The sequence below is a fragment of the Apodemus sylvaticus genome, chromosome 5 (assembly GCF_947179515.1).
Source record: "Apodemus sylvaticus chromosome 5, mApoSyl1.1, whole genome shotgun sequence".
Classification (NCBI taxonomy): Eukaryota; Metazoa; Chordata; class Mammalia; order Rodentia; family Muridae; genus Apodemus; species Apodemus sylvaticus.
Genome location: NC_067476.1, coordinates 42,248,806 through 42,272,374, shown reverse-complemented (window position 1 = coordinate 42,272,374; position 23,569 = coordinate 42,248,806). Strand labels below are relative to the sequence as shown.

The window sequence follows — 23,569 nt, the reverse complement described above, 5'->3', positions numbered from 1 at the left end:
GCTGGCAAGAATGTGGAGAAAGAGGAACACTCCTCTATTGCTGGTGCAAACTGGTAAAACCACTCTGGAAATCATTTTGGCTGTTCCTCAGAAAATTGGACATAGTACTACCTGAGGACCCAGCTATACCATTCCTGGGCATATATCCAGAAGATGCTCCAAAATGTAATAAGGACACATGTTGTACTATGTTCATAGCAGCCATATTTATAATAGCCAAGCTGGAAAGAACCCAGATGTCCCTCAACAGAGGAATAGATACAGAAAATGTGGTACATTTACACAATGGAATACTACTCAGCTATTAAAACCAATGAATTCATGAAACTCTTAGGCAAATGGATGGAACTAGAAAATTTCATCCTAAGTGAGGTAACCCAATCACAAAAGAACACACATGGTACGTACTTGCTGATAACTGGATATTAGCCCAAAAGCTTGGAATATTCAAGATACAATTCACGGACCACATGAAGCTCAAAAAAAGAAGGAAAACCAAAGTGTGGATACTTTGGTCCTTCTTGGAAGGGGGATCAAAATACCCATGGCTCCCAGCCAACCATAGGAGTCCCCAATGGAGGAGCTAGAGAAAGGACCCAAGGAAACCTGAAGAGTTTGCAACCCCATAGGAGGAACAACAATATGAACTAACCAGTACCCCCCAGAGCTCCCAGGGACTAAACCACCAATCAAAGAGTACACATGGAGGGAGCCATGGCTCCAGCTGCATATGTAGCAGAGGATGGCCTGGTCAGAAGTCAATGGGAGGAGAGCCATTGGTCCTGTGAAGGCTCGATGCCCCAAAGTAGGGGAATGCCAGGTCAGGAAAGTGGGAGGGAGGAGTTGGTAAGCAGGGGGGTGGGGGAGGGGATAGATGGCTTTTGGAGGGGTAATGAGGAAAGGGGAATACATCTGAAATGTAAATAAAGCAAATACCTAATAAAAAATTAAAAAAGAGATTTGAGAAGATTCATGTAGGTTGGGTGGTAAAATCTTTGGATTGTAATGTTTATAACTAAAAGGAATAGAAAGAAAATGGATTTCTTTCTCACGGTTTATATTTATTATAAAGTAGAACTTGGTTTTTACCCAATTTTCATGTTTTCACTGAACAGAAATAAGTGAAGCTTGTGAATGCAGAGTCTAAGAGACACTCACCCATGAGTAAAGACTAAGAGCAGAGAAATGTTCCTACAGGAAAAATTCACAAATCAAGGCCTAAGGAGATAAACAAGGCACAGAATTTAACCACTCTAGTAAACATATGTGTCTAGCCCTATCTCTTTTTTTGAGTGGACTGAAGAATAAAATGGAAGTTAGAAATCTTTTGAGAAACAAAGGGAGTTTTTTTTTTTTTTTTTTAAATTAGTGTTTAATGTTTTCAGTTGACTTGTTCCCTTCTGTCTGTGCAAACTTTCAGAGGGACTGAGGTCTGTGAAAAGAAAGGAATGAAAAGCCCGTTATGGGTAGATATCTGAAATGGGGCAACTTTAAAACAAAGCTATCACTTATATAAATTTGCATTTTCAAAATTCTTACCTTAAATGCAATAACTGATTAAAAATGTTAATAAAGGGCTTTACAGTAAATGACTCAAGATGTGAATTCCTTTGGCATGTTTTACTTACTGACACAGTTAGGTTCCCCCAAATGATGTCAGAGGCAGAAAGGTTGGACTCCCGCCATTCCTTCAGAGTGTCATTGCTGGGATTATGTGGCTCCATACAGTTACATCTGAAAAAGCAAGATAATTCCTTTTCTGTAAGAAGCGGATTTTTAGAAACTGTATGCAAAGCATATACCCGACGATTCATCTTCTTTAGATAAAGCATTTCATCCATCTGATGGGCCAGTAGTTGGGTCATTTAAACCAGTCTTGAAAAGACTATTTCAGCAGGGTGTTGGGATACTAGAGAACTTTGCAGCACTTCTGAGAATGAGGGATCACTCCAACATCTACTTGTCTGTGAGTTATGTCACCTGAAAAATCATAAATAGCCTGTGTATTGTAATTCAATTACCTACCTTAGTTATTTGTACACTCTCATTAATTAAATATGAAGCTGACATTTAATTCACGCTCTAAAGGTCACATATAATTTGCCATACAATTCTCATTTAGCACTTGATTGAAGTGAAAAGCCTAGATACCTAGTATAATACTTACTTTGGTGCTGAGTGACGATTCTACCAAAAATCAAACTATCGATGCACAATTTTAGGACATTTATGAGGTTCTGGGACGGATGCTGAATTTACTCATAATCCTTGTCTGTTGGGAAGCATTTTCATATACATATTGCAAATGGCTCCAAGATAACCCACACAGACCACACAACTGTAAAGTGCACTAGACTGCTGCTTTGGTTATGTAAATAGTACGGTAGAACCTGACCATTGGTACAATAATTTCTACAGGAAAGTATGTCTCTTCCCAGTAAACACTCTCGCCTCCCAGTAAACACTCACACCCTTTACCGTGGCTCTTCCCTTCCTCATGGAGTTATACAGCCTATTGCTGTAAGAAATCCTACTTGGGATATGCTGTAAGGACAGCATGGTTTTGCCTCTCACTAAAGGAAGGTAGAGCTTCTCCAGCTGAGCTCACTGGGAGAGGGTTTAGGGAAGATAGTGACATGGGTTTTAAGGGAATGCATAATGGAAACATTAGTTACCATGGGCGGTTAATCATAGTGACCTGGATGTCAGCAGAGAGTACTAGCAAAAAGGAATAAACATACCAGAGTGATCAATTAGGCTGCTCCTGAGGTCTGGAAAAGTGATACATTGTGATAGGATGCAAGTTTTTGTGTCAGAGAGCTCAATCATCAGACCATAACCAGGGCAAATGACTTAATTACTCTAAATCTGTTTCCTTTTATGGAAAATGGGATTGAAAATGTTTACCCATTAGAACCAATACAAAGAGATTAACATTTTTCACACAGGTGTGTGTGTGTGTGTGTGTCCTCATCTCTCTCTCTCTCTCTCTCTCTCTCTCTCTCTCTCTCTCTCTCTCTCTCTCTCTCCTTCTCTGTCCTCCTCTCTGTGATATTTAGTACACACTTGGCTCCCTTTGAGATTGTGGATGCTCTCATCAAGATCATCACCATTTTCTAATTTCTTCTTCACGCGTTCATGATCTATAACAAACAGCAAATCTTCACCCTAACATTACATGAAAGCACCATTGCTTTCTCTACCATTCCAGTTTTCTTTATTTAATTTCAAAGTAAACATTTTTGCTGTCAATTCTACTCATCCAGATCCTCATTCACAGCTTCAGTCACAAGTGGCTTAAAAGTATTCAGAGAAAAATGGCATCTTTACTGAACTCTTGTGGGTGTATTCCTTGCCATCATACCCGAAAGAATGTAGGGTAACAACTATTTACATTGCACCACCTACCATAAGACATCAAGATGATGCAAGGGGGCGTGTGAAGGTCACGTGAAAATACTACTCCATTGCATAGGAGGATAGTGTAGTCAAGCCATTCCAACAGAATTAGATTTGAATCCTTGCTTGACCTTGAACGTCCTGCTTTTTTCAGCTGTACTATGCTGATTCTAGGTAGAAGCTGGTGCCCTTTCTATCAGGACAGCAAGAAAAGCAAGAACTGCTGGACCAAATCCAGCGATCTACATTTCACTATGTACTCCATTTCCGGGACGTGTCTCCTTTAAGTTATCACCCCATACACCCTGAACTCTTGCCTGTTATTATGACAGTTACCTCCACCACCTTTATTTCTGCTGTTTATGTCCTGTTTCTCACAGTCCCATCTACACCTGGTGATGTGGCCTCTCTGTTCACTTTGCTCCCTGTGTGTGGGTTTCCTTGGGGCAGTGGTCTCTGCTCCCTGGAGTGACTGCAGCATTAGTGGGGAGCATCAAGTGCATCTGGCATCATGTGCTGCTGCACTCCTGGCATTCTGCTGCCATTTACATGCTAACAGTGATTTTCTGAAAGCGTTAAGCTAGAAGCCTGGTATAAATGTGGCAAATTCAAAGGAGAGACAGGTTATGGAGTATATTAGTTACTCCACAGCAGGGCTTTGTGGCAAACCACTTTTCTCAAATCACTTGCAAGCTGGAAAAATATTTCAGTCTAACATGTTTATTTTATAATAAAGGCATCATGAGTAGCCAAGAAAATCAGTGCTCTTTCTAGAGTTTACACACTAGATATCGGATAGATATCTCGGCAGTCAGGTTTCACGGGGAACATGCTTACATAGAAAGTTTAAGTTATCTCTAAAACTCAGCATGCTGCCATCAGTAAAGTATCTATCTAGCAGTGTGAGTCCTGGGCTGAATCCCTAGTACAGAACTAGGGAAAATAGCAAGTGATCCCTGTACACACCCTGAAGGCTCAAAGGGGCTTCTGAATGCTGGGCACCCATGCTCTTAAATATGAACCAAGAATAAAATTAGAAAAATTTCATATCTTCCATTGATATGAACTTAATCTGAATTGTTTTGGGCCAAACTAGAATCTAAAGCAAATAAACAAAACAAAAAACCAGAAGTAATGCTCTGATGGGATAAAACCTGACTGAAGGGCAAATTCTCTGCTTAATTTCACCCAAACTAACTTCTAGGGACTCCAGCAATAGAGTGGAAGTATTAATAAAAGTCTTTTTGGTGTTATAATCACAATATTAAATTTTCCAGACAAGTTTGTTATTCAAGCAAGCATTCAGCTGCGTGACCTTAGACATCTAGTCAATGTCTGTTACCATGTCTTCATCTATGAAACAGAGGTGACAGTCATGAAGTTCACAAGTTATGCTGAGAACAAACAAATTAACATCAAGCCCCAAGAGAGGATCTATCATAAGTAAACTCAGTTGTTCTGTATCCTCAATATGGTTATTACCATTGTAGTGCCTACCACATGCCTCTGGAATGGAAAGGAAAAAGTAAGGCAGAAGAAAGGACCACTTCTCTGCTACATTATTGTTTTTTCTCTAGGTGGTTACTAAAGCTCTGCAGCTATGAACGTAATTCAGGAATAGTGATACCCTCCACTAGTTCTTTCATTATTTGAGATGGTTCTCTGTCCCTGTCTCTGTCTCTGTCTGTCTGTCTGTCTCTCTCTCTCTCTCTCTCTCTCTCTCTCTCTCTCTCTCTCTCTCTGTGTGTGTGTGTGTGTGTGTGTGTGTGCATCTGTGTGTCTCTGTGTGTGTCTGTGTGTTTCAAAATTCAAGATTTGGAATTCAAGACTATATTTTCATATTCTGTGAATAACTGAATAGGAATTTTAATGGGGATTACCCTGAGTCTATGATTTAATTTTGGTAGTATGGTCATTTTCACAATATTATTCCTAGTAACCCATGAGCATGATAAGTTTCTTGAATCTTCTTCAATTACTTTCTTTGTTGCCTTAAAGATTTTATTTTATACATCTTTCACTTCCTTTTATACATTTCAAATGATTTCTCCTTTCTTGGATACGCCCCACCTGAAAGTCCCATAAGCCCTCTTCCCTCTCCCTGTTCCCCAATCCACCCCTTCCAATTTCCCTGTCCTGGCATTCCCCTACACTGCTGCACTGAGCCTTTCTAGGACCAGGGGCCTCTCCTTCCTTCTTCTTAGGCATCATTTGATATGTGAATTGTTTCTTGGGTATTCTGAGCTTCTGGGCTAATATCCACTTATCACTGAGTGCATACCATATGTGTACTTTTATGATTGGGTCACCTCACTCAGGATGATATTCTCCAGTTCCACCCACTTGCCTAAGAATTTCATGAATTCATTGTGTTTAATAGCTGAGTAGTATTCCATAGTGTAAATATACCACATTTTCTTTATTTATTCCTATGTTGAGGGACATCTTGGTTCTTCCAGTTTTTGGCTATTATAAATAGGGCTGCTATGAACATAGTGGAACATGTGTCCTTATTACATGCTGGGGAATCCTTTGGGTATATGGCCATCTTTCACTTCCTTAGTTGGACTTATTTCAAGGTATTGTGCGGTTTCTGTGAATGGGACCGTTTGTCTAATGAACTTCTGATTTTTATGTATTTACTTTGTACTCCACTACTTGCTGAATATGTTGACTGACTGTAGAAGTTTCCTAATAGAGTACATAAGTACTGTTACAGAGAGAATTGTGTCATCTGCACATTGGGATAGTTTGACTTCTTCCTTCTCTATTTGTGCCCCTTAATATCTCACTCATCATGTTGCCCCAGATAATACTTAAACAATAAACTGAACACACACACACACACACACACACACACACACAGAGAGAGAGAGAGAGAGAGAGAGAGAGAGAGACTACTCGTCCTCTATATTTTAGTAGAAATGCTTTGAGTCTTTCCCCACTTAACAGGATGGTGGCTGTGGGTTCCCTCTATATTGCCTTTATTGTGCTGCACTGTGCCCTCTGTGTACCTAGATTCTCTAGGGCATTCACCACACAAGGATGTTAGGTTTTGTCAGAAAGCCTTTTTATGCATCTCATGAGATGACCGTGTGATTTCTGAATAAATGAATAAAATGCCTTGTAGTAACAAATCAGCTGACTAAGTTCACTTTCTATCGAGCATGCCCTCTGCTTTCCTATGCTTCCCACAGAAAGCCAGTTCTCTGAGCACTCCTGCTTGAGAAGATGGCCGAGTGTGATTAGGTCAACAGAGCAGCCGAGGGCCCTCATGCAGCAGACCTTGCTTTGGTTTCAAGGCTAATGGAGGTGACCTGCCTTCCTTATGCAAGTGCCTATGGCTGTCTTCTGGAAAGCATCACTCGGTAGAACTCCCTTCAGCATTATCCCTAATTTTAGTTCCTGGGCTACAGATGCTGTCCCTTTGGCTCAGCAGTTATTAATAGTGCTCTCCTTTGTGCACTAAACAGGAAGGGTTCATGATTTCTTTGTTTCTTCAAGCAAATTTATTAACTAAATTAGCCCCCAAGAGTGCTCCATAGAAAATATATATTAATACAAGATATAAAATTACATATATATATATATATATATATATGTAATAGTTAAACACATTTATTTTTATTTAAATAGTATTATGATTTATAATGAATAAAGCCACACCACAGAAAATTCATTTTATATAAAAATAAAATGCTTTTCTCCCCCATGCACACACACACACTTTCCACTTGATGTTTTCTACATGCTAACCAATAAATGTAAACTGTATAAGCAGGATACCTTATATTACCAAGAAAGGCAATTACGAATAGGAAAATATGCTCAATTAACCAAATTTGGCCGGTTCAATAAATATCTTATAAGTGTCTTGTTCAGAGCAATTAGCATGTTAATTTTCAAGGTAAAGAAAATTTCCTTCCACTAACACAAGTTATTAGGAAAGCTTCTAACAATGACTAATGCTACAAAGTTAGTACGTGACTGTTATAGCATCCAGCAAAGTTGTGATGAGTGAATGAGCAGTGCATTGCATGGTACATGAACCAAAATAATTTGTGAACAGTTCACAACAGGAATGGCAGATACCTTGATTAAAAGGATCAAAATCATATTCACAGCATCAATAGTGGCATCATATTAGTCCTATATGGAATCCAAAGCAATGTTTCCAATAGGAAAGATAAAGCTGAGTGATACAGAGAGATCATAACATCCATCAGAAAAAGCATTACATCAGAAAATGAGCTCTACCCCACTGTGCCTTGTTTGGTACTGATAATCATAAACCAATAACTTATTTGTAAAGCAAATTTTATCTGTTTCAAAAATTTGAGTAACCATAGATTACTGAAAAACAAAATTTCAGAGGAACTTTAGAAAGTTGGTGGAGGCTTTTCTAGACTATAACATCTCTGATTTGATGCTAGCTGAATTCTAGGTCAGGATATCAGCTTTTTGAGGCAGATAATGTATTGTCTTAATATTGATACTGGAGAATTTTATCGCAAATTGAAATACCATTAAATTTCACTTTAAATACTTTAGAATACATCCTTAAATTTAGGTCAGCTCAGAAGCAAAGAGAAATTGGGTCAGTACTTCATAGTCTGTAAACTTTCTAAGAATAGTTTTTCAATATCACCAAAATCTGGTTTACATGTGGCTATTTGGCTCATAGTTGAGGAAAGAAGTCTCTTTTAAATATTGAGTAGTGACGTAATTCTCTGCCTTCTCACTGTCTTTGACAAGAAAGTATGAAATATAATTTTATTTAGGTTGTATGAATTGAGCCACAGTTACAGTGAACTAAAAGGGCTGACAGTGTATACAAAGAATAAATTGTTGACAGACACTGTTAAGAAGATGCATTAACATCTACAAAGTTCCCAGGGTCTCAGGGGTACACAGATGAAGATATAGAAGCTCCATTCCTGAAACTTTTATAGTTTATTAGAAAGACAGAAACTGAAACAGATCAATGATGAACTATTTTGACAGCAGTGTCTGCAAACAGCATGTTGTCATTAGAATAAGTTAGATCAATATATGACTGAGACTAAACCCCGACTTCTCACTACATACAGGGGATAGAATAAAATAGATTAAAGACCTAAAACCATGAAAGTTCTACTAGAAACCAGAGAAGTGCTTCGGGCCACTGGAATGAGTGAAGGGCTAGGGAGCGTGACTCTAAAGCATAGGGAACAACAGCAAAATGAGGAAACCACAAAGCCTCAGCAAACCTCAGGAAAAAACAGAGGGAAGAAACATCCAGTGGGACAGGACAAGTCATTTGAAAATCATATTCATGACAAGGCATTAATAACTAAAATATAGAGAAAACTCAATTCAGGAGCATAGGTAATGATAACATAATCATAATCCAATTGAGAAGTAGATGACAGCTCTAAACTGTTTTTTCCCTGCATTCCTCACCTCAAGTTGTACTACAGAGCAGGAGTGATAAAAACTGCATAGTTTTGGTACAGAGACAGGCAGGAAGATCAGTGGAATAGAATTGAAGATCCAGAAATGAACCCACACACCTATGGTCACTTGATCTTTGACAAAGGAGCTAAAACCATCCAGTTGGGAAGAAAAAGACAGCATTTTCAACAAATGGTGCTGGGTCAACTGGCAGTCAGCATGTAGAAGAATGCACATCCATCCATTCTTATCTCCCTGTACAAAACTCAAGTCCAAGTAGATCAAGGACCTACACATAGAACCAGATACACTGAAATTAATAGAAGAGAAATGGGGAAGAGCCTCAAATACATGGGCACAGGGGAAAAGTTCTTGAACAGAACACCAAAGGTTTATGTTCTAAGATCAAGAATTGACACATGGGACCTCATAAAATTGCAAAGCTTCTGTAAGGCAAAGGACACTGTCAATAGGACAAAATGGCAATCAACAGATTGGGAAAATATCTTTACCAATTCTACATCTGATAGAGGGCTAAAAAGAGCTCAAGATATTAGACTCCAGACATTCAAATAACCCTATTTAAATGGGTACAGAGCTAAACAAAGAATTCTCAACTGAGGAAACCTAAATGGTTGAAAAACACCTAAAGACGTGTTCAACATCCTTAGTCATCAGGGAAGTACAAATAAAGAAAGATTTCATCTCACACCAGTCAGAATGGCTAAGATCAAAAAACTCAGGGACAGCAGACACTAGCAAGGATGTGGAGAAAGAGGAACACTCCTCCATTGTTGGTGGGATTGCAAGCTGGCACAACCACTCTGGAAATCAGTCTGGCAGTTTCTCAGAAAATTGGACATAGTACTACCTGAGGACCCAGCTATACCATTCCTGGGCATATATGCAAAAGATGCTCCAACATAGAACAAGGACACATGCTCCACTATGTTCATAGCAGCCTTACAATAGCCAGGAGCTGGAAAGAATCCGCATGCCCTTCAATAGAGGAATGGATACAGAAAATGTGGTATATTTACACAATGGAATACTACTCAGCTGTTAAAAACAATTAATTCAGCCAGGCAGTGGTGGCGCACACCTTTACTCACAGCATGTGGGAGGCAGATTTCTGAGTTTGAGGCCAGCCTGGTCTACAGAGTGAGTTCCAGGGCAGCCAGGGCTACACAGAGGAACCTTCTCTTGAAAAAACCCAAATAAATAAATAAATAAATAAATAAATAAATAAATAAATAAATAAATTCATGAAATTCCTAGGCAAATGGGTAGAACTAGAAAATATCATCCTGAGTGAGGTAACCCAATCACAAAAGAACACTCACTGATACGTGAATATTAGCCCAGAAGCTTGGAATACCCAAGATACAGTTCCCAGACCACATGAAGCTCAAGAAGAGGAAAGCCTAAAGTATGGATATTTTGGTCCTTTTTAGAAGGGGGAACAAAATACCTATAGGAGGAGATACAAACACAAAGTGTGGAGCAGAGACTGAGGGAAAGGCCATCCAGAGACTGCCCCACCGGGGGATCCATCCCATATACAGTCAGCAAAGCCAGACACTACTACTGTTGTGTCTAGTCTTATTGTATCTTGTTATGCCCACTCTTTTCTGAAGAGAAACAGAGGAGCAGTAGATCTGGAGGAAAGGGTGTGTTGGGAGGAGTAGAGAGAGGAGAAGCTGGAATAGGATGTATTGTATGATAGAATAGATTAAAAAATTTAAAAAAAGGGTGGATGAGGGCGGTAGAGCCTGGTGCCATGGACATAAGCCTGGACCTCATCATTTTGTACTCTGTGACAGTCCTGACTCCATGGTACCCCTCCCTCTCTGACATCTCCATGGCTTCCTTCTCTCTGCTGCCATCTTCTCATTTCAAAACGGATTCCTTGCCATCACAACTTGCTGCACTGTGGTCTTGGTGCCTCAGTGCAGTATTAGGAGTCACACAGGAGCACCATGGGGCATTTGATCTTCTTAGACACCCAGCTGGCCTAGGTTTACATTCTTCATTCATTTGCCACAGTCTATTTTCTTAACTTTTGGCTAAATGGCTTTTTATTCTGCCACCTCTCAATCTAATACTGTGTCTTAAGGTAATAATGATCTTTTGAAGACCCCACTCCTTCATTTTGCTGGATCGCCTTTCTTCTCTACAGAGCTATGACACACTCTTACCTCTTGCAGTCTACAGTCTCAGCCGTCAGCACTTTTGCCCCAACTTTTTTGCCTGAAATAGTCTTCGTTACTCTGACGTTAAACTAGCTACATTATCCAGGGCCCAGTCCTTACTTCTTAAGACTTTTCTCTCTTCAATTCCCAGAGCACACATGGTAGAAGGAGCGAGAAGACTCTTGCAGGTTTTCCTCTCGTTGCCACACACACATCATAGTGCATGTGCCCCCAATCAATCAATAGATTTTAAAAGTAATGCAGCATGTGACTGTAACCTCTGATTCTGATCAAATTACTGTTACTATTTGACTCTTTCCGAATGTCGGTGACATCCACCTATTTCCTTAATGCAATTACAACATTACCAATATCTATTTTATTTGGGAAAAATATTTTATGTATAAACATTGAATTTTCTTGTTTCCAAATACAGGTACTTTGTTTTAAGCTTTCTCTGAAATCCAAGAAAATGTTAAATACCAAGAACTACATTGTTTTTAGCAAGGCATTACTAGCTCAGATTTTAAGAGTTACAACACTAAACTATTACTATGTAATTCTGACATTGAATTCTAGCAATATAGAAATATTTGAAATCTTTGAGTTATATCTAAGTGATGTAGACAGCTGGAACAAAACTTATGAAGGCCTGATGAGGAGCACATCATTTCAAATGTTTGTTCTGTGAGACTACATACATAAGTAGGACAAAAACTGTAAAATTAAATAAATACAGCACTTAATGGCCACATATACACTCTACAGGTGCAGTGCTGGAACAGTGCCTGGCTTCTGGTTTACCAAAATTAGAAAAATGTGTTCTCAGTCCTGAACTGCAAATCTTTTTCAGCAACTAATACTTAAATAGTTTTACCACAAACATCCAAAAAGCAAAATTAGACTTAAGTTTTGCTGGTTTTCATCTGTTTTTAATGACAATTTCAAACATCAAGTAAATACAACTTAAACTCTAAGGATTTCTTTTACTTAGTTTCTTTAAATATGAACTTAAAAAGCATAGTAAAATGATACAGTTTGGAAAACAGAACCAATCTGTATTTATATTGACTTGGTTAATTATGTGTTTATTTTATGAAACACTTGACAACCACTCTTCAGAACAATGTTCTTGGCAGAGATGATGGGATGAGAACACAAGAATCCGATGTGGGGCTCACTGGGTGACTTAAAATCCTACTTGCCTCTAAAAGACCAGGGTGTAGGTCATGGAACACTTCAAGGCCACTCTCTGCTGAGTAAGGTCTTCATATTTCTTAAGCAATAGCATTATTTGTGAGCAGAGCAGTCTGGCAGCCAGGAGTGCGAGCTGGACTACTTACGAGTATTGTGTCAGCAGTTCCAGATCATTGTGCATGTTGATTGGATAGGCTTCGCTGAGCTCAAACAACTTCTCCAGGGCTTCGTAGATAAAAATGATGCAGATAAGAGAAGCAAAAGCTTCCTCAGTAAACCGGGTGATATAGCAGACAAGGGAACTTGCGTCGGTGGCCACAAGTATGATGCATAGTGTTGCAGTCCAGAGCCCAATGCTGGCCCGTAAGGACAAGTACGACAGCCCGTATTCTCTAGGAGAAAGAGGAAGGGTGGGAAGAAGGTCGTTTTAAGGCTTGATAGCATTTAAACAAGAGGAAACAAGCCTAAATCAGGAAGCGAAAGTATGGAATATCACATCCCACGGCTCTCTGAGCTCAGGATTTTGTACAGAAATCTAAGGGGACAAACTAAAAGGGATTTCTTAGCACTTAAAGTGAATCTTGTTTATTGTAAATATTACATGCACAGTATACACCCAAATATTTTAACTTTTCCTGCATTCTCATAGAAACAAAAATGGCAAGCTGAATGAATTCACTTCTCCCTGCAGACCTCCAACAGCGATGATGTTGGATGAAGAAATAAAAGAGCAGAGCGGTGAACAGGTATACAGAAGCTAAGAGTCCCAATACTTACTTGCAAAATTTAAACAAGATCTTTTCAAACACCAAAACAGGTCCTGTGCTGCCTAATATGGTCAGGGGCTGTCCACCAAAGAGAGAATAGGCTATCCCGGTCATAGATGCTCCAAAGAGTGATTCGATCGCACTCTGAAAAAATATGAATGGGTCTATTACCTCAGCTGCACAGGCAGCAACTGTGACAGATAAAAGCATTTCAGATAAGCATTTCACATTCTTACCCTTCACTGTGTTACTCCTAGAAACCTGTGTAGAATGTAAGGCTGAGAAAATGGCCCGTGGGGGTCAAAAACTTGTTAACGTAACTGGGAAGTATAATCTATACCTTCCTGTTTCATTTTTTATTGCTTTACAAAATATTTAAATATTTTCAAAATCAGTGTCTCAACAGAAGCATGACTCAGAGTTTTGAAAAGTGGACTCAACCTAAAACTGACCTAGAATTGTAGGTCGAGGCATGGCATCAGGCCATAGCCTTGCACAACGCTCAAAATTAGTGTTTGCAAGATGTTCTGTTCTGAGATAACCATCTCCACTATCCATCCAGGAAGTTCATAGAAAGTTAATCTTCTGGGCCATGGATCAAATCTCTCCAGAAATCCAAAACCCAAGGCTCACGAACATAACTACAAGTCTTAGACAGATTAAGGTCCAAAGGAAAGAACAATACATACTATGCGACCTTCGGTTGCTTCTCCCAACAGTCCTCCGAATGTGATGACAGGAGACATACATGCGCAGTAGAGAAACAGGAATGATGCTAAACACTGCAGGCTGAAAGCATCCCTGAAGTCACTCCAGAAGAATGGAGCCTTTCTTTTGATATCTAATATAAGTCCCCCAAAAATCCTAAGACATGGGGCAGGGGACACAAGAGTGAAACCCAAAGATAAAAGGCTTGTCAGTCAGAACGTTCATTTGCCCTGCCGCCCCGTCACAGCCACATTTCCATCCGCAGAGATGAGACCCCACATTAGACTACCACATTTCATTATGATGACCTACAGGAACAGCTTTGCGTAACTACACTACCCCAAATATTTGTTCTTACAACTAAAGAAAAATCTTCAGGCTTTCTCAAGCACTCATCAGGGATTCATCAATCAAATTTCAAATAATGAGAGATCCCAATCTCTGTGTCATTCCTTTATTAACAATAAACAAGGGCCTTCACTGTCTACTGAAGTAGGGTTTTTGGTTGTTGTTGTTTATTTGTGTTTTTTTAAATATTTTGCACTTAATTAAGCATGGTGGAACATGAGAGACGGAGAGACAACTGGTCTCTGTGAATATCACCCTAAAGAAAATAAAACTGTTTAATCATAACTCCAGGCACCTAGTTCCTCTACCAATAAAAACGACCCTCTAAGAAGACAACTAAATGAACATGTGGATAACACATCCAATAGAGACAGACTCAGAGGTTATTTTTAGTTTCAAGAAATTAAAGAGGTAATCCAATATAACCAAACTAGATAAATGCTATTTTTATCTACTACTGCTGACACAAATTCCAACACCTATCAATCACATGATAATGATGGCTTTTTCTGGAAATAATTCACTTATTCCAAATATGACAAAGGAAACACTCTGAAACACTTCAAAGGGATATGTATTTGGGTCAGTTGTTTTAGATTGTAAATTGATGCTTAAGATCTGAGCACTAATGTTCTTTAACATATTAGGAATAAAAACACTAATAAGTAGATTTTCTCATTATTTGAATATTTGCTGATGACATTCAGATTTAACATTTGCTAGTGAAAGTGTATTTCATTTCATGGAATAAAGATGCGATCTTAATGTAAGACTACAATATGGTTTTTACACGAATGTTAATGATGAAAAATATTTTAAAAGCTGGACAGGGTGGCACATGCCAATAAGCCCAGAACTCCAGAGGCAGGAGGCAGGATTCTGAGTTTGAGGCCAATCTGAAATATACAGCAAAGCCATGCATCAAAAAAGGCGGTAAAGCAAAACCTGTAAGGTTTCTAAACGCCAATACTATGCTGAATATTCTTGGATCATAAAAATTAAACTTTTGTTATTTTATGAAAAGAATGTTCTTCTTCTTCTTCTTCTTCTTCTTTTTTTTTGCTTTGTTTTGTTTTTTCGAGACAGTGTTTCTCTGTGTAGCTCCGACTGTTCTGTAACTTACTCTGTAGACCAGACTGGCCTCGAACTCAGAAATCCGCCTGTTTCTGCCTCCCAAGTGCTGGGATTACAGGCGTGCACCACCACCGCCACCTGAAGAATGCTCATTTTAATGTTATCTCAAAAATGATTGCTTTCTTAAGAACCAAGTTCTATTTTACTGTGAAATTATGCTCAAAATAACTGTTTTTATCTATTTTCTGTATGTATGTTTGTGGGGCTTGTCAGGGGACAATTTGAAAGAGTCAGTTCTCTCCTTCTGCCGTGTAGGTTCTAGGGATAACTCAGGTGACCAGGGTTGGCACTGAGCCATCTCACTAGCCCTTAATTCTGTTGATCAGATAGAGACATAATAGTTGTCTATTAGTAGCTATCTAATGGTATATGAGTGTAAAATCACTGTCTAGTGATTTCTTCAAGTAAAATTCTGAGACAAAGGGACATCTGAAACTCAGAGATGCTGTCAGAGAACACATAGGTTGCATACACATACAAACCGTACATAAGGTCTCTCTAAATGCGTTTTGCAAAACATGTGTGTAAATGCTGTATAGTTTCTATTTCTGAATAATATATTACCTTTTCAAAGTCACAGTTCGAAGTAGATTTATTCCACTAAGCTAAGCATTCATTTATGATTTATATTCTACCTATTTCTAAAAATAATTTGAGATAGTTATGAGCTATTAATTAGTAATTAATATTTATAGTTTTGATAGCATTTCATTAGCCCACTGCTGTGTAATTAATCACTTATTCAAGCATACATCAGTTTGAATAGTTGTTAGATAGCTGTGTAATAAATGTGCTTTTATCGGTAAAGATCTAAATCCAGAAGTGGGAGTTCATTACAGAAGAACAGTGCAAGAGCAGCCCAGATGTACACCAGCAATTCCAGGAGAGCAGATGAGTAATGGAAACTTCAAGTCATGTCAGCCACAGAGTCTGTGGGAGAACTCTGGAGAAGCGAAGATACCGGATATTGGTGACCTGGGAGGATTTAGGAAGGAGTAAGGAAAAGTGAACTTGAAAAAAAATCTAAGCTATGTGGCATGTTACACCTTAGAGGGAAAGAAAAAGCATATACCATCAAAAATAAAAAAGGCAGTATTTGAAAGTATGAAAGCAAACAGAATGAGTATATAGCTTCCAGGGAAGGGAAAAGGAAACACTTGAACCATCTGAAAATCAGTATGAAGCCAAGGAAGATGTTAAAGGACATTTCTTCAGAGACAAACAGCAATAAAGGGAAGCACAGGAGAATGCAGGGTTGTCAGGAACTGGGGAGTCAGCAGTGGGCACACTGCAAGCAGTACAGAAAACGGCCCAAGGGAGGGCCACCAATCCTACAAAGCCTTGGCAACTGTCTTTAATTATAGGGAGGCTGTCCACACAAGCTCCCTGAAGAGACATCCACCCAAGGGTTCTGATTTTCTCCTCACACATTGCTTGCAGAAAGACAAGCTGTCAAAAACCCATAAAAAACATTTTATGAAATAAATTGAAGCTTTCATCTCTTCAAAGGTGTATGATTAGAAAAATAAATCATATAGCTCTTTCAAATCACAGGCATAATAATAAAAAATACCATTATATACAGCATACTAGCATCTAATGAGGTAAGGTCTACAGGACTTAATTCTTGGTATTTAGTTTTATTTCCATCTTGAACTAAAGGCTTTCAACAAGCTGTTTTGGAAGCATCAACTGACAGTTTTCTTATTCGTTCTAAGTCTCTGTGAATGCATTTCATGCTTCATAAAATGAAAGACTAGAATAAGATGGAATGGTGTAGCCACTGTTCTGTTTTAACAGAAGTGACAATCATTATTCACTTCAGAGAAATCAAATTAATTGGCATTTCACTCTCAAAAAGTAGATATTAAATGTATAAAAAATTAGATCTTGAAACAATTCCTGACAGATAGGACAGCATGTAAGTTCCCCGACACGGCTGCCACTAACCTCCCAGTCCGCTGGAGTTCAGGTCCACTGTGTCCTCCGTGTGGCTCAGCCTCGCCGTGAGCTGCTGTTCCATTTGGTACAGCAGGAATCTTCCTTTTCTCCTGCAGGGAATTTTTGTTGGTATATATTTTGTTGCAATGCTATGCATTAATTACAAAAATAATATTTTCCCTGTGAAGCCATGTGTAGAACGGTTAAGATCACAGGTTCTGTGCTTAGTGGCTCTTTAACCTTTGAAAAGGCCTCCAATCTGCTAAGGCTTTCATTCTTCCCACATCATTGGGGATGAGAACAGTGCCTATTCTTTAGTGTGGACTAACAAGATGAGTGATGGGCATTTTTTAAGTTTTACACTTAATAGTTTTTGGGTACCCTATTTTGTACCATACATTGATATAGATGCTATAGTTGCAAAGGTAAGCAGAAAATGTCAGTGTTCTAGAGATGGGATACACACAGCTCACTCAAAAGGTGCTTGTCTATTGCGTCTAAGGCCAGAATTCAATTTCTATCAGAAAAGAAAAAGGAGAAAGAAAATTTCTCTACATTTTCACTATTTTAAGCATTGTTACCTCCATTTCTCTAGATCATGTCTTTCTAGAAAGGGATAATTTATGATTTAAGTCTTCAGGCCTCACAAACACAATTACTATTACATAAGGAAGTCTCTGTTCGAAGCATTGGCAAATTAACTGAGGTTTATGTGAGTGTCATTTTCCTCAGGCTTATTCCACATATTTTTCTAGTGACAGAGATATCTGAAAGAAAAATAAATCAGAAAGTCCTCCCTAAAAATTCCTTCTCTGGTCATCTTAGATTTTTATCAATGTATTTAAAAGTATGTAAAGGAATTATAGAGAAACTTTTAAGTTATATAATAAAACTTGTACTTGATTGTCATTCCAAAATAGAATAACTATGAAGCACAGATTGATAAGTTAGTTTATCTTATATTCAATAGGACATTTAGATACTAATATGTGTTTCACACATGATGAAATGATTTTTGTATTAAGCACAATATAGGAAAGTTCATGAGTTAGTATTTCTACAATTCCAATAGATATATGGAAATATGAACTAGATTAAGGTTTAGAAATAAGAGAAGATATATATTGACTGATGAAGGGCTTATCTTCACTGGTAAATATAAGATATTTAATAATAAATATAAATGATTTCAGAGTAGCCATCATCACTTACTTCTAGTCACCTAGGGAAACATGTCATCATAGTTTCTACAGCTCTCAGAAAACAAGGAATAATATATGGTCTTCTGTGGAAATAATCCCCTTTGAATAATTTAACTTTTGCTTTATACACTTAAAAAGTTGCATAAACTTGTATAAAAAGGTATATCATCTATTTTTGATAAAATAGATGATAAATAAGATATTAACCATTTTAAAGCACATGTTTATTCAAGGAGTAGAAAAACATTGAAAAATTTAATGCTTATAAAAGTCAATATTCTGAAGAAATAGAATCCATTTTAAGTTCTGAACCAAACACATGCATTTTGAATGTTTTTTAATGTGTGAAATACCCTTAAAGTACACCAGTAGATAAATTAGGCGTGTAGACCATATATTCTATAGGAAATAAAGAAAAGATAAATTTCCTGGGAGCCAAACTGACCTTACTTTATGTTTAGAGTTCATTTTAAGGATAGGCTTAGGTTTTGACTTCTCAGCTACAGACCTTGGGTGGTTGATGGTTACTGTGCCCTCCCAAAAGAAGAAAACATCTTACAGCTGCCAGAGATTCACCTTGGCAGAATGCCCGGGCTACATGAAGAATCCCACTTGTCTTACTTCTTCCCCTGCCTGTATAAGTTTCCTGAGAAAACACAGTTTTTGGGGCCTTGAACAAAGTTGGTCTTGGCCTTCTTCTTCGCGTCTCTTGTCTCTGTTTCTCTGCCCTTTTCTCCTAGGGTCCCCTGTCAAAAACCCCCGCAGGCCGGGGCATAAATTGAAATATTTAATTCTACAGTAGATTAGAAAAAACGAGATTATGGAAAAAAATAAAAACTCTCACCCAGAGCACAAGGTGTCTGAGGGGACTGGGAGGCAAGGAAGGAGCAGCACTTATGAACTGAGTGTTCAAACAGGCTCTGTGGAAAGGGCCACATAGGAAAACTTGATGGAGGTGAGAGAATCAGGCATGCTGAATAACCTGAAGAAAACAAGGAATGAGGACCAACCAGTGCCATAGTCTTAAGGAGAAGAATGGCTGGAAGATTTGAATGACACCAGGACAAAAGAAAGCAGAAAATATACATTCATAGAAAAAGAGGAGGTGTGTAGAGACTCAAGCATCCACTATATCTCTCTGGCTTTTTTTCCCATCAAATAAGAAATATTTACAAATGCTTGAGGATAGAAATACTATAACAGAACTTGGAATTAGTTTGACTGTGAGGTTGAGGAGAGATTATAGGGCATAGAATGAAGCAATGAGTTAAGGGTCTATTTCAGAAACCCAAATGAAGGAATGGTGATGGAAAGTTGAATTGGGGTGGTCGCAGAGAGAAATAATATGTTTATGGATAAAGACAGAAGGCAGAGCCATCAGAATTCTCTGGAAGAATATATATAAGGTTCAAGATGGGATACTGGATGGCTTGGGCCCAATCAATTGTAAGAATATAACTATTTAACCATGGAAAGATACAAATACAGTTGATTTTGAGGAAAACTCAGAGATTCTTATATACTCTTAAAATATATGTTGCTTAGCTTAAAATTATAATTACAAGAAAAGAGAAATACAAAGAAATGAGACTATATTCAATTTGGCTTAAATTATCAAATATTCAAGTAGACACATAGGATAGGCAGATGAATAACGCTTGATTTCAGTTTAGAAAATAAATTTGGAAAAAGATTTAACATTCTAAGATTGGATGATATCACCAAGAGCTTGAGTATAGATAGAGTGAAATGTAACTAGAGAGACCCTGGTTATGGCCTAAATTTTAGTCTCAACATAAATCAGAGAAAAGATGAAGAGCGAGCAAAGAAGACTGGTAAAACCGACCTATGAGGCTGTAGGAACACCATGGAACTGTGCTAGAAACTAAGCCAAGAGAATACACTCAGGATAAGGGCATTATCAACTCTATCAACTTACTATGCATGTGCTAAGTGCAATATAGACCAATGAGTTCCTACAGTTTTATCATTGTGGATGGCACTCGTGGCAACAATTGGTTTATTGAAGTAAAGGGTGATACCAACTGACATAGGTATTTATAGGGAAATGTAGAAAAGGTAGTAGAGATACATATTATAGAGAACTCCTTTATAACATTCTATTGCACATGAAAGCAAAAATGTGCAACTGACTGACAACAGTAATGATATCAAAGCAGTTACTTTGTATTTATGACTTAACAATATTTGATTGTAGTGATAACACAGAAGGAAGGACTGATGTAACCATGAGAGAGGGTATTTGGCAGAGCAAAGTCCTCAAGTAGATGCACAGAGCTGGGCCTGGTGCACAGCTGGAATGCTTACTGTCACCACAAGGGATGCAGGGAAGGACTGGTCTCATTTCTTTCCATGAAACGGAAAAACAGTAAACATGTGGCAGCGAGGGTCACAGAGGTTATGTTGAAATGTTGAGAGAGCGCAGGGTGAGAGATGAATGGCGGGACTTGGGAAGGACGCGACGATGAATGCAGAACATTAAGGGTTCGCTTGGGCTATGTGGCCATTAAATGATGGGAAGCTAGCCCATAAAGCCACACTTCTTTTCTGCTTTGGCAGTGACAGTGTGCCAAACAGCAAAAAGCGGGATGCTTAGAGAGCTGTGGTTTTGACAACCAAGCACAATACATGAAGAGAGCAAAGAAGAGGAAGGAACATGTAAGACAGTGATTTCAATGATGGACATAAGAGCTTAAAGGAGAATTTCAGGCACATCATTTGAGATGACAGGTTGTTCTTTTTTTTTTTTAACTGAAAAGAAAATGTATTTTAAAATGCTGACATCTGTACATTTCAAAAAGAATGAAAACCACAAAAGATCTTCACCAACCCTATATCAGATAGAGGGCTAATATCCAATATATACAAAGAACTCAAGAAGTTAGACCCCAGAAAACCAAATAACCCTATTAAAAATGGGGTACAGAGCTAAACAAAGAAGAATTTTCACCTGAAGAACGTCGGAAGCATCTTAAAAAATGCTCAACTTCATTAGTCATTAGGGAAATGCAAATCAAAACAACCCTGAGATTTCACCTTACACCAGTCAGAATGACTAAGGTTAAAATCTCAGGAGACAGCAGGTGTTGGTGAGGATGTAGAGAAAGAGGAACACTCCTCCACTGCTGGTGGGGTTGCAAATTGGTGCAACCACTCTGGAAATCAGTCTGGCAGTTCCTCAGAAAACTGGACACATCACTTCCAGAGGATCCTGCTATACCACTCCTGGGCATATACCCAGAGGATTATATTCCCCAGCATATAATAAGGATATGTGCTTCACTATGTTCATAGCAGCCCTATTTATTAATAGCCAGAAGCTGAAAAGAACCCAGGTATCTCTCAACAGAAGAATGGATGCAAAAAATGTAGTATATATACACAATGGAGTACTATTCAGCCATTAGAAACAACGAATTCATGAAATTCTTAGACAAATGGATGGAGCTGGAGAACATACTGAGGTAACCCAGTCTCAAAAGATCAATCATGGTATGCACTCACTAATAAGTGGATATTAGCCTAGAAAACTGGAATACCCAAAACATAATCCACACATCAAATGAGGTACAAGAAGAATGGAGGAGTGGCCCCTGGTTCTGGAAAGAGTCAGTGTAGCAGTATAGGGCAAAACCTGAACAGGGAAGTGGGAAGGGGTGGATGGAAGAACAGGGGGAGGGAAGGGGGCTTATGTGACTTTTGGGGAGTGGGGGGCCAGAAAAGGGGAAATCATTTGAAATGTAAATAAAAAAATAAATCGAATAAAAAAAAATAAAGAAAAAAAGAATAAAAATCGCAAAAATATTTGTCGAGGGTAATATTATTTAAATGAGGGTGAATTCAAGGTGTTTAATATACACTAATTCATTTTGGTACCTTAATGAAAGAAAACATAGCTGATATTATATTGTATTTAAATATAGCATGTAGTTTTAAAATATTAATATTAATAATGAAGGATACAGTATATATCTAAATTCATACTTACTGTATAATATCTTGTTATCTAATAGGCTTTAACCACATGTCCATACAAATTCAAGTTAATTAAAATAAAAAATAAATTTGTTAACTGCAGTAGCCACATTACTAATGTTTAACAGTAGCTTGGTGATCAGAGACCATCACTAAAGAATGCTTCCTTTACTGGACAGATTCTGTTGAGCAGTTCTGAAACAAAGCATCCATACTGGGAGAATAAAGTACTCACTCATGGTCAGACAAATACACAATGGCAGAACCTAGATATAATTCCCAATTCAATGTCCTTTGTATTATCATACCTCATAATACCTGAAATCTGCTAATTCCTATTATCCTGCTAATTCCTAAAAAAATAAAAAATACAGATTTTCCTCATTTACCTTGCCTCAAAACCACGATTCATCAAAACCAAACTACATTAAAAATAATTGGATATTTGAAGAATTACAAACCCTTACTCTCAATATCTTAATATTTTCACTAAACTTTCCCAAATGCCATTAATAAGAGGCTTATTTATATTACTTTAGAAAGCACCACATTCTAGCCAGCATGAGCTGTTGCCCTTCTAATGAGTGTAACATGATTTCTAATATCATTAGTGCAGACATGTTTGAGTAGAGAAATGAAAAAGCCTTCACAAGCACTCTCTGTGCCACGGCTTTTCCTTTAATAGTGGAGAAACTTGTTATATGGTTTCAGTTACACATCTACAAAATGGCAATTGTTAAGAAAGTAAATAGATTTTAATAATGGTAAAAGACTTCAAAATAAAAACACAGGCCTGAGATATTAATATTATGCTTTGAAGTTGACAGAGGAGTTAGCATGACTTTTTTTTTTTTACATATTCATGGTTTATAATATACTTCCCAGTTTGTTCACTTCTAACAAACCTGAAAATCTAAGTTCAGCATTGCGTCAGTAGGCCCTGCTCTCACTTCAGTCAGAACATCAGAGTGAGATGTGGCTGGACTTTGTGGAAACAAGGCCCAAAGACATGGACCACAAGAATGTGGGAGGGAGAGTCCAGAAGAACTGAGAGGCAATATGAAGAGAGTTGAAGACATTTGGCCACCATTTTCAACAGTCATGCCAGAGATAAGAAAATGCTCTAAGCATTAACAATTCTCCTATTCTTTCTTTCTGTAATATAGGATATGTAAAATATGCATTTGATTTTCATTTGCAGAATTTTTACAAACATGTAGGCCATGCATAAAAGAATAGAAACATAAAAATC

At 38.0% G+C, this 23,569-nt stretch overlaps 1 protein-coding gene across 3 annotated transcripts in view; it reads right to left on the bottom strand.

Annotated features, from left to right (window-relative positions):
- The window catches only part of Slc4a10 (solute carrier family 4 member 10), a 179,051-nt gene that overhangs the window by 46,077 nt on the left and 109,405 nt on the right, over positions 1-23,569 (bottom strand). For all 3 annotated transcript variants that reach the window (XM_052181141.1, XM_052181140.1, XM_052181142.1), the window contains 5 exons: positions 17,129-17,229; positions 13,678-13,852; positions 12,999-13,132; positions 12,368-12,613; positions 1,629-1,734 (listed from right to left, as the gene is read on the bottom strand). In XM_052181141.1, the coding sequence (XP_052037101.1) occupies positions 1,629-1,734; positions 12,368-12,613; positions 12,999-13,132; positions 13,678-13,852; positions 17,129-17,229 (762 nt within the window). The remainder of the gene's footprint in view (positions 1-1,628; positions 1,735-12,367; positions 12,614-12,998; positions 13,133-13,677; positions 13,853-17,128; positions 17,230-23,569) is intronic.